This window comes from Dryobates pubescens, chromosome 8, assembly GCF_014839835.1.
Source record: "Dryobates pubescens isolate bDryPub1 chromosome 8, bDryPub1.pri, whole genome shotgun sequence".
Lineage (NCBI taxonomy): Eukaryota > Metazoa > Chordata > Aves > Piciformes > Picidae > Dryobates > Dryobates pubescens.
The window spans coordinates 978,355-990,555 of NC_071619.1; the positions used below are offsets into that span (position 1 = coordinate 978,355).

General features: G+C 50.0%; 1 protein-coding gene across 2 annotated transcripts in view; it reads right to left on the reverse strand.

The window, feature by feature from the left end:
- HTRA1 (HtrA serine peptidase 1) overlaps positions 1 to 12,201 on the reverse strand; it is a 38,880-nt gene that overhangs the window by 16,287 nt on the left and 10,392 nt on the right. For both annotated transcript variants that reach the window (XM_054163364.1, XM_009910414.2), the window contains exons 2-3: positions 3,603 to 3,702; positions 2,909 to 3,113 (exon numbers count right to left, since the gene is read on the reverse strand). In XM_054163364.1, coding sequence (XP_054019339.1) covers positions 2,909 to 3,113; positions 3,603 to 3,702 — 305 coding nt within the window. The remainder of the gene's footprint in view (positions 1 to 2,908; positions 3,114 to 3,602; positions 3,703 to 12,201) is intronic.

Consider the following 12,201-nt stretch of genomic DNA (forward strand, 5'->3'; position numbering starts at 1 on the left):
CATCAAATACATTTCAGCTCCAACAAATGCAAAAGGCTTTTATGAATCTGGATGCTTGGCAGGCTCTTCAGTACAAAAAGGAAAGCTCAAGCACTGAACTTGAAAAGACAGATAGAAATCTCACATCAAAGTTCAGTCCAAAAAAAAATCAACCTCTCTGGTCCCATTTTAGCTTTGGTGAAGACTTCTGTTGTTTTAATCCTTCGAGTGCAGAGCATCATCTGTCCCGTGAACAGAGGTGCCTCAGACCTCACCCTGCGTTGGGGTTTCCCAGTGCTGTCACTAGAGCTAGCTGGAAAACTGGGTTCTGGTTTCCCACCCCATTAAACACCAGACAAGGGATATAGGAAGTTCTCCCCAAGTCTCCTCAAAAGCATTCTGATACAACAGGGGGAACAACACAAGGTCATGGGTGGTACAGCTGGTTAGGACACTTACTGAGGGTATGTCAGACCCAAGTTCATATCCTTCTTTTCCTTAATTTGGAGCAGACACATGAAGTTTGACCTCCTGCTGTCCAGACAAATGTGCTGAGGTGACCTCACACGAGGAGGCCTGCCTGCCTCCTTCTGCAAGGGCTCAGCCTCCAGGCACCGAGACGTGGCCCAAGGGTTCATTGGAACCCACCCTGCTCCTTACAGCCAGCTGAATATTAATGGTCACTCCCTCCCTAGACTCTAGCTGACTTGGCTCTAGGCAGCTCTGAGACAGAAGAAGTTTCCTGTCTTAAAGAATGTGCAAATATATATAAATGGACTCAGCTGCAATGCTGCTGTGCCCTTTGCAAAACAAGGTCACAGCTACCTTCAACAGCTAACCTGAGAGGAGATGAAGATGACTATCACTTAATTACACTGCAGCAAGTTTTAAAGAAGGGTTTCTGTGCAAGTCCTGACTAGAATCACCAGTTCCAGTCCTGTCTGGCAGTGGTTTCCACTGCAGGCAACTCATCTGGCTGCATTCTCTTTTCCTCCAAGCTAATCCCAGCCTTCCAGCTCTCCCTTCCCGACAGCAGCTTACCAGGGAAATGTTGGAGCTGTTTCTGTAGGGTATCAGATGACAGCAAACTCCATGTCTGCTCTCCTCCTCAGCCCTCAAAACAATCTGTCACCTCAGTTCAATGTCTTGTCTCTTTTCCTATTCTATTCTATTCTATTCTATTCTATTCTCCCTGACTCACCATTTTCCCTTTCTCTGAAGCCCTGTGGCTTGAAGCCCTCTCCTCACTGCCACGTTCTGGTGCCACCACTGTATTGTGCTTCCAGTTTCAAATCATTTTCCAGCTGCCCTTCGCTCCCTGCCATGTCCTGCTTGGTCTAATGCTGCCATTTCTCATCCTTTGCTTTGTGACTGGAGATCTGCTCTTCCTTCTTTGCATACAAAGAAAGAGAAAACAAGTGATTGCTAAAGGTGACAACTCATCAAAGTTGTTACCTAAGGAAACCAGAGAGAAAAAGCAGCCTGGCCAACAGCTTTCTTGGTGGTGTTCAGGTTTTCTGCCATGTTGCTGTTATGAAGCTTTTAAACAAGAAGGAAAAAAGAGAGTTTTTCTATGACAACAAAAGTGGCAAGGGAGCAGCAGCAGCACTTCAGATCTGGGGTCATCCAAGAGCTGTGCATTGGAGGAGTGATTCAGTCATGAACTCTGGCACAAACACTTCTGACCTCGCTGGGGAATAGGTCTGCAAGAGCTACACATTTTTGAGTCATGTGTTTCAAATGAACCCTTCTTGCCCCTTAAATTCAGAGGAAGGAAACCAATGTGAGCAGCACCCCAAGGCATCACTCACATGCACCTAGCTGCATCTGCACTGGGCAGTGTTGCAACACAGGGTTCCACTGTGCTGTGCTGGTGACCGCTGCTGCACAGGGCAGGATACTGCTGACAGCCACATGTTTGACATGGGGGAAGACCATGGGTGGGAAGCTGCATTCTCCTGTGCTCAGGAAACCTCTGCAGTGTGGGGGCAGCAGAATCACAGAATGGTTTTGGTTGGGGGAAATATCTAAGATTATCCAGTCCAACATCACCCCAACCCCACCATGGCCACAGGTTTCTTGAACACCTCCAGGGTTGGAACTCCACCACCTCCCTGGGCAGCCTGTGCCAATCCCTGACCACTCTTGCAGCTACGAAATTATTCCTAATATCTAAGTTAAACCTCCCCTGGCACAATTTCAGGCCATTTCCTCTCCTTCTGTCATGTCAGACTAGGGAGAACAGACCAATCCCCACCTCACTGCAACCTCCTGTCAGAGAGCAATGAGGTGTCTCCTCAGACTCCTCCTCTCCAGACCAAACACCCCCAGCTCCCTCAGCTGCTCCTCACCAGCCCTGTTCTCCAGACCCTTCTCCAGCCTTGTTTCCCTTCTCTGGACCAGCTCCAGCACAACATCCTTCTTGAAGCGAGGGCCCCAAAACTGAACCCAGTACTCACATTCTTCCAAGTAGGTTTTAGTTTGCACTTTCAAGGTGCTTTCTACAATATTTTCTATTTCAGTACCTGCCTCAGTGTGGCACAGCCCTCTGGAAGCACAAACACATCCTCTGGAAGCAATCTGCAACTTCACTACAGCCAGGCAAGGAGGACTAACACGTCCCTCTACCAAGCACAGTGGAACAAGCCTCATTTCTGCTTGGGGAAGATGTCTATTGGCCAATGCCTGTGTAAAGCAGCCACTAAATAACTCTGTTTGGGTTTATTTTGAGGAGGCATTTAAAGCTGTTACAGGCCTGATAAAATTAACCACTACCAACCACAAACGTGGCTTGCAGAAACGTGTATCCACCCAGCTCAGAAATGCTCTGTGACTGAGAGCCTCTCCTCCAAACACCAACAGCAGCAGCCTTTGGAAAGGAGCCTACCAAAGTCAGAGCCATGAAATGTGTCTCACTTGCACAACTCACCTGAGCATCTATTTTAATTAGTGCAATGTCAGCTTTCTCATCCACATCTTTGATTTTAGCTTCGTAGGTTTCACCGTTCTTCAGCTCCACCTTCACCCTGTTCTTGTTGGTGACAACGTGGGCGTTCGTCACGATCAGCCCGTCTTCTGAGACGATGAACCCCGAGCCACTGGCAACAGGGATCTCCCTCTTTGAGTAAGGAAGTCTGCAAGACATAAGCAAGAAACCTTAACCACTGCAAAGAGTTGAAACAGCACTCCATAGAGCCACAGAAACGTTCAGGTTGGAAGAGACCCTGGGGGACACCAAGTCCCACCCAGAACCCTACTCTACAAGGCTCACCCTAAAGCCATGTTCCCAAGCACCACATCCAAACAACCTTTAAACACATCCAGGCTTGGGGACTCCACCACCTCCCTGGGCAGCACACATACAACCCAAGTCACAGAGTGTTTGGGGGGTTCCTGCTCTAGGACATCCGCTGCTACTCCTATCATTAATTACATTCATTAGGTCATCTTTGGTTGGTTTGGGGTTTCGTGGGGTTTTTTTGCCAGAACTCTCCAATGACCTTTGACTGTGAAGCAAGACAAACATTTATCATCTCAATAAGCTCTTGGCTATTACACAGCACCAGTCAACATTTCTGGCAGGCTGGCAGCTGATGAGGATCAGAAGTGTGCATCTTGTTTACTTGCGAAATAGTTCGATGTGGACCACGGCCGGCGCGATCTTCTCCACCACATCTGCAATGAAGTTGTACTTGTGCCGCAGGCTGTTGGGATATTCTTGGCCTGGAACAGAGACAGAAAACACGTCAGGAGTCCTGCAAGCGACAGGAGAAGCCTCACTGCAAAACACCTGGATTAAAAAAAGCTCCCAGTGGCTGTCTCTCCCTTCCTTAAAAGTCATCTGCGAGCACAGCTCTTGGCCCTGGATTCCACTTCTGCTTCTTCGCTCGGAAGAGAATCATAGGATGGGTTGGGTTGGAAGGGACCTTGTCTTGGTCTGAGTGGACAGAAAGATATTTTACCACCCCACCCCCAATGGAGTACAATGAAAATGCTCTCACAGAATTGGCAATTTAAGTGGAAATACTGTTCACAAATAGATACCAACCCACACAAAGTCACATTCAGCCTCAGCCCAGGTCTCCACCTGGGCATTTCCCAAGACCACACTAGACCAAAACCTTCCAAAACCTCCTCCCCAGCCAGGCCAAAACCCAGGCTCAGTGTCCTCAGCCATGCCTCCCTGACCCCCCAGCCAGGTGAAAATTGCACAGCAGAAGTTAGCCAGGCCACTGAAAACCTCCCCTGGAATAGCAAACAATGGCTAACAGCCTGCACCAGGAGCAGAGAGGGAGAACAGGGGAGAACTGACCATGCAGCCACTTTATATGGGATGGAATAACATAATCCCCCGTGGCCACCACTAGGAAAGGACTGGTCAGCTCCTCGTAGCCTCTGGTGTTCTGGAGGAACCATCTCTGTGGTCAGGACATAGCCCTCAGCCTGTAACATAGCTCTAAAGCTCATCCAGTCCAACCTCCCTGCAGTCAGCAGGGGCATGCCCAAATAGAGCAGGTTGCTCAGAGCCCCAAACACCCTGAGCTGGAATGTTTGCAGGGATGGGGCATCTACCACCTCCCTGGGCAACCTGAGTTTCATCACCTCCAGCTTATAAAATCTCTTCCTTGTATCCATCCTAAATCTCTCCTCTTATAGTTTAAAACCATCACCCCCAAACCGCTCTCCCCATCTTTCTTCCAAGCCACAATAAGGTCTCCCTGGAGCCCTCTCTCCTCCAGGCTGAACAGCCCCAGCTCTCTCAGACTTGCCTCGCAGGAGAGGTGCTCCAGCCTCGGGCCCTACTCCAAGAGGCAGCATTCTTCACCATTCAGACAAACAGAGTCAGAAACCCTTCAGGTTTCAAGTGCCCTTCACTGGGCCACACTGCAACAGATCTGCTGCTCCAAGCGTGGCTGCAGCTGCAGACCAGACCCTGTGCTTGGCAGCCCCATTTCAGCCCTTCCCACTGCTGCAGCTCCTAGGGCTGAGGCACAGGAGGAGCAGGGGTTTAGTCCCTTTCTGCACTGCCTCACTCCTCCGTTATGAAAGGGATTTTGTACTCAGCTGCCTCCCTTTCTGCTTTTACCTCTTTTCTGGACGGTCTGTTGAGCTTGCCTGCTCTCCCCAGATCAAACAAACAGGCTCTGTTCCTCTGCCAGAGTGGGTCTGCTCAGTGGGTTTTGAAGTCTCATGCTGCTGCCTCCGGTAAATGCCGAAGACAACAAGGTCCTAACCCCAGGGTAAGCCTACAGCAGCTGCTGTGAAAGTTCAGCTTGGCTAGGAGCTTTGTGCTGCCCTTCCCACCGGTGTCCCCACGCAGCTTGAGCCACCAGCCTCTGCCTGGCACCTGAAGCATGGATGCTCATTGCATAAGCTCTACACAACCACACTCGGGCATCCTCCTTGCTCCTGCAGCTGCCTGGGGTCCACTGGCTCCACAGAGGAGCGGATCCCACATGCTTTGGAGTTACTGAACCACCCTCAAGGCTATAAGACAGATAGGCACAGGCAAACAATGGGGCCACAAAGCCCTACATTCCTGGGGAGTGCTGTAACACAAAAGCTCCTGGTCAGCCAGCGTTCAGGAGAGGTCAGGATTTTCAAAACCAACTGGATACCAAACTCCTTTCATGGCCATCAGGAAACCTGTCTGCACCATCAGATGTCACAGGTTTCTGGAGAAGAAAACCCTCACACTTCTGACACTGCATCTCTGCAGGTAGTTCAGGGGCAAAACGTTTTGGTGTTTGTTGTTAAACTGGGAGCAACTGGAGCACCCCATGGAGTTACTTTGCATTCCCCTAGGGGCAAGGAATACCCCTTGCTTCCCTCAGTCTTCCCATCCCATCAGATGCCTCCTCACCTTATCAATGCACAACCCAAGTCTGCCATTGACTTTCAGATGAGTGTTAATGGGCTGTGCTCCTCCCATCCATCTCTGCCATTTGGCTTCTAAATCTGTCCAGAGATTACAGCGCTAAGCAGCTTGGGTTGCTCTAAGTGGCTCTGATGAAGTGTTTGCAGAACTGTAGAAGGAAAGGCCGGACTGGCCTACAAAATCATCCCAGCACTGATATCTGAATGACCTTCATGGTCCGAAAAGCAAAATGGAAAACTGTGCACGTTTCTAAGCACATCCTGGGGGCAGAGAGCCTCCCACCACCTGACCACTCAAGAACACGTTTTCCCCATTTATAAATGCTCTGAGAAGCACCTCAAGGGCTTCTAAATGCAGTCAGTCCCAAACTGCAGTAACCACATCATCTGCTGGGCAGTTTCAGATCGGTTTGGAGATGTTAATCAGCTTTGTGATGCAGGAACGCTGAGCAGCAAACTCGTGTCCGTGTCCTCCCCTTCTCCCAAAGCTTCCTGTGATACACACAGAGACCCCCAGCTGCCCCTGGGCTCCGATGCCAGAATGGCACAAGGGCCTGCTGATTGGCAAACATCCATTCGCCAAAGGATTGATCTTCTCTCTACTGGAAATACAAACAGGTTGGATTGGGTTGGAAGGGACCCTCAAAGGTCGTCTTGTCCAACCCCCACTGCCGTAAGCCCCCTGTGGCTGCCCAGGGCCACATGGAGCCTGATCTTGAATGCTTCCAGGGATGGAGCCCCAGCCACACCCCTGGGCAATCACTCCCATTGTGAAGGACTTCTTTCTAACGTCCAACCTAAATCTTCCTTGCTCCAGTTTCAAACTATCGCCCCTCGTCCTACCACTGCAAGCCCTTCTTGTAGCAGACCCTCCCCAGCCTTCCTTGTAGGTCCCCTTCAGGTACTGAAATGCAGCCCTGGGGTTTCCCTGCAGCCTTCTCTTCTCCAGGCTGAACAGCCCCAATTCTTTCAGCCTGTCTTCGAAGGAGAGGTTCTCCAGCCCTCTGACGCCCCACATCAGCTGAGCCCTGCGCTCTCTTCCTCACAAACACTCCACAGCACAGCAATGCTGCCACGGCTGCGCAGCTGACAGCCACAGGAGCGCCTGGGGAAAGCGGCAGCGCAGTGAGAGCTGCGGCTTGGATGCCCTCACTCGCATCAGAGAGCAGCTTTGCCAGATGATCAGATCGGGTTAATGCCATGCTGGGATAAAATGCTGCAGGGCACGACTGCAGCCATTAATATACTTTTTGATCCCAGCTTATAAAATGATTTCATCTCCGCCACAACGCTGTAGACATTCAAAGGTCACATCCTGTCCTCGGCTCCCACGGCCGAGGGCACTGCACAGGAACACACAGCTCTGGGTTTAGGCCTTCAATCTCTCTTTCTGCCTGCAGCTATTCAAGAAGAGAAAGGATGCCCAAGCCGTGCATGGTGAGACTGCTAATGCTGCACCTCAGAGAGCTGCCTGCCTTCACTCGGGGCTGGAGGCTACAACCAGCAAGGGCTCAGAAGCAGCAGTGGTTTGTGCAGAATCCATCTGAACTAAGCCACACAGTTCGAAGGTGAAACTTCGTACTCCAAAGAGAGTTAGATAACAAACAGTGATTCGTGGCACACTGACCTAAAAAGCTGAGAGGAGCTGGCCACGCCTCGCTTATGTAGTAGGAATTCTGCATTGTGTAAGAGAGTTTTGCAACAGCTGCTGAACCGCTGCCCCTCAGGAGGGAAAACACCTTTGTGAAGCAAGGCAACAGAAGCCAAAGCACCAGGCAGAGGAGCCCACTGCTGAACGCTCACACAGGAAGTTCCTGTCAGCTGGGTTTTACCATCCTGTGACAACATGAAATCAGTAGGCTGTAGTAAAAGTATTCATTCTGCTCTGCTGAGGCCACCTCTGGAATATCGTGCCCAGTTCCGGGCCCCTCACTTCAAGAAGGACCTCAGGGAACTGCCTGAGAGTCCAGCAGAGAGCCACAGAGCTGCTGCAGGCAGTGGAACATCTGTGAGCACAGGCTGAGGGAGCTGGGGCTTAGGAGCAGAAGAGCCTGAGGGTGCCCTCTTGCTGGTGATAAGGATGTGCAGGGCAGTGTGGGGAGGATAGAGCCAGGCTCTGATCGGGGATGTCCAAGGACTGCACAAGGGGCTCTGGGTGCCAGCTGGAACAGAGGAGGTGCCATAGGAACAGAAGGGAAAACTTCATCACTGTGAGAGTGCTGGAGCCCTGGAGCAGGCTGCCCAGAGAGGCTGTGCAGTCTTCTCCTCTGGAGACATTCAAAACCCACCTGGATGTGTTCCTGTGTGACCTACCCTGGGTGACCCTGCTCTGGCAGGGGGTTGGACTGGATGAGCTTTCGAGGTCCTTTCTACCCCCTAACATTCTGTGACTCTGTGACCATGCTGAAAAATTCTTCTATCACTGAGGGAAAGTATAAAGGGAGGAAAGGGGGGGCAGAAATGGAGCCCAGGACGGACCTGCATGCATGCACACCATCTGTCTTCTGTGCACACACCTAGAGCTCACCACAGCTAGCAGCTCTTTGACTGTCAAGCAAACAAACAAGTAACAGCTTCAAGTTCTGGCTGATGATGGAGCTTTGACTATTTAATCCCTACTGCCTGTGTACTCTCACCCATGCATCCAGCCCTGGCACCCATCCTGACTAACAGGGGCTCCACAAGCAGGGGATGGGGTCTGGAGTCCTGTGCTTAACATTGCCCCCAAAATGTTGGGGTTCTTTTTCAGTTCAGAACTGCTTTTCTGGTACAAGCAGCATTGATTTAGTGCTAATAAAGTTCCCCAAGCCTCTGCCTTTTTTATTTCCCTTTAACCCACACTCTTGTGGAGCTTTATTCTTAGCAGAGTCTTTCCATTAGTTGTTTTTTAGTTTGGTGTTTGGGGCTGAAAGTTGTGGGAGGTTTTTTTCATTGGTGTTGTTTCCCCCCCCTTAAATCATCGAGAGGTGAGCTTGACTAAAGCTCTGGTTCCTAAATAACTTGAGGTTTTCATGCCCAGCTCTTTGCAGACTGCTCCTCTTTCTATTTATATATATTGTGTTTTGCAATGTGTCTGTTGAACTATTGCACAATGCCCTCAATGCCCCTGAGCATGGTTAAGAAACCCTTATTAATGACATTATAAAGTTGGTTGTTGTGAATTCACTTAACCACCAAAAAAACAAAAATCACTTAAAACCCCCCAGAAATAGGTTACAGCATGAAAAAATTCCCAAGGCAACTCACTCACTCCTCAAGGACATCAAAGGTGTGCTGGCTGTGAATGAAAACCTCTGCCAACTGACACGAATAGGACAGAGATCAGTAAACAGGCTGCTAGGAGACCAGACAGAATACCAAGCCGGGGAGAAAAAGAGCACTTGGCTGTAAACAACTGAAATAATTCTGTTTCATCAAGATGAGCCAAAAAGCAGATTAAGATCTAGGCTCTGATTAAGTCATTACTCAAAATGGCATCGATGCTTTAATGCTTACAGCTCACACAGGCTGCTTTTGGTAATATTTTGAGCTCAACTGCAAAGATGCTTTGGAGACAGGAATCTCGTGAAAACAGCCTCAGCCCTGCGGCTCTGAGAGCGGCATCTGCTCTTCTGGAAGGTCTTCTCTCAGTTCTCTCATGACAACAGATCTTCACACAAACCTTTGGGCACATCTCAGTCAACAATGGATTTTTCTGTTTCCCCATCCTGCTTTCCCCTCTGTCAAACAAGGAGGTTCTGCTCTCATCCATCACAACCAGCTCAGCTCTCTGCCCATTCCCAACTGCATCCAATGTGGCCAACCTGCTCTGTGACATTCCCGATCCCTCCCCTCCCCTCCCATGTCTCCTTTCCACTGGCTGAAGTTAGAACCAACACAACTACCTCATTCAATGTGGCTTCTTGTCTCAAGATACAGAGTGGTGCAGAAAAAAGGGCACATCCCAGCAAACATCAGTGAGTCTCCCCTTCCACCCTCACTCAACGTCACCACACTCACTATCTTCATGTCCCAAGCCAAAAAGCTCAGAACTACAGAACAGCAGGAGTTGGAACAGGTGTCTGGAGATCACCTACTCCAACCCCCCTGCTAAAGCAGGCAACTCAGATTTGGTCTGGAATCAAGCCTTTGGTTCCTTTAAAAACAGCAAGAAAATTTCATTCCCATCGAGATTAAAACAAAAGGATTCCCAACCTGCTGTGGAGCAGCAATGGCCCAAGGCAGCTGCAACCACCAGCACTTGCCAGGTTACAACTGTCAAAGAGGACACTCAAGTACAAATTGCAGGTGGAGCACCATCTCCAGCTTCAGCACTACAGGGGCTTCCTCCTGGAAAAGTGCACGGCCCTGTGCTGCCAGGGGAGCCAGAGGTCCGTGTCCTTCGGGTTTGCCTCATGCTTGCACCCAAGCACACTTGGCCAGAAAGGCTGTTTCAGCCCCATACCCTTCATCAGACCAAGCATAACCACCTCAACTGGCAGGGTCCCGTGGTCTGCTAACATCAGGCTGGTGCCAGTGGACTAAAATGTGGCTTGGGTCCAGGGATCTCTGGTTAATCTGTCTCTTCCTGTTAGCTCCATAACCATCAGCAGCATGTCTGTGAAATTCTTGCCTGGTAACACAGGGCACCAGCTGAGCCACCACAGCTTGCTGCAGCCTGTGGCCTGAGCTAAGCTGCTGAAAAGAGAGGATTGCTGCCTCCTGTACTTGCTGCTTGCTTAATGTTGTATTCTGATGCACGATCCCAGGTGCATGTGCACGCTGGGGGCTGAGAGGGCAGCCTGGCTTTGGGTTTCTCTACAGAACAAAGCTGGAAGGGCTGAAGCACTCAGGAAACCTCTGTGCTGGCAGAACTGGTGGCTACTAGCACAAACCACAAGACTGTCAAGTTTTACTTGGAGAACTTCCCTGTCCCCCATACCAAATAAAACTCCAACCACTGGTGTTTGTACAAACTCCCATTCATGTCCTATAGGAAAATGCTAAAACCTCAGAGGCTGCTCTGGAAACAAAAACTCCAGCAAATGTGCTTAGCTCACGCTGAAAATGGTGGCATCAGCAAGCTGCGCTGGAGGGACACGAGGAAAAAGTGACGGCTGGAGGGGAATCTGCTGCCACAAAGCTTTTGCTTTTCAATGGCATAAAACTGCAAGCCCACTTCCTATGCAAGGATAAATTGTGTAACACACCCCCAAAAAGGGAATGTCACCCAATGAAAACACTAAGAAAATAAGAAACAACTTTCTACCCATCACAGACGATTTGCTTGAGAACCACTTCTAGATCAACGGGGGGAATTAAGAGGTCTAAGCCACAGCACCTTACTAATAACACCACCATTACCTCAGTTATTTTTTTACCCTGTACAGCCCAAGGAGAGACTAAAGGCACTTGGAGATTTCTGAGAAGAAATCCTGCATTGCTGTGACATCCCTAAGAGCAAAAACATTTTGCTAGCTCTAAACAACGGAGAGGTTTCAAGCCCTTGATTCTACCAAACAGTAAACTGCACTGATCGGGTGTCCAACACAAAATATTTCCTGCAGCAAGAACCACTGCAAGATTAAAGTGAGGATTTAAAGGCAAATTGCTTTTTGGCACGGATGCAAACTTGCAAAGGGAAAACACAATCCATTTCCACCATCATCATAATAATACTTAGATGATCAATTCTTTCTTGGCAGCCTTTAACAAGGACTCTGTGGCATGCACCAGAGATCTTGCAAGTAATAGGCTTGGCAATTTGTGTTCTGCCTGCCAATCCAAACCCCTGAAACTGTTCATTTTAATCACTGCTTTCAAACCACCACCAACAAGGAAAAAGAGGGAGGAAAAGGGGAGAGGGAGGAAAAGGGGAGAGGGAGGAAAAGGGGAGAGGGAGGAAAAGGGGAGAGGGAGGAAAAGGGGAGAGGGAGGAAAAGGGGAGAGGGAGGAAAAGGGGAGAGGGAGGAAAAGGGGAGAGGGAGGAAAAGGGGAGAGGGAGGAAAAGGGGAGAGGGAGGAAAAGGGGAGAGGGAGGAAAAGGGGAGAGGGAGGAAAAGGGGAGAGGGAGGAAAAGGGGAGAGGGAGGAAAAGGGGAGAGGGAGGAAAAGGGGAGAGGGAGGAAAAGGGGAGAGGGAGGAAAAGGGGAGAGGGAGGAAAAGGGGAGAGGGAGGAAAAGGGGAGAGGGAGGAAAAGGGGAGAGGGAGGAAAAGGGGAGAGGGAGGAAAAGGGGAGAGGGAGGAAAAGGGGAGAGGGAGGAAAAGGGGAGAGGGAGGAAAAGGGGAGAGGGAGGAAAAGGGGAGAGGGAGGAAAAGGGGAGAGGGAGGAAAAGGGGAGAGGGAGGAAAAGGGGAGAGGGAGGAAAA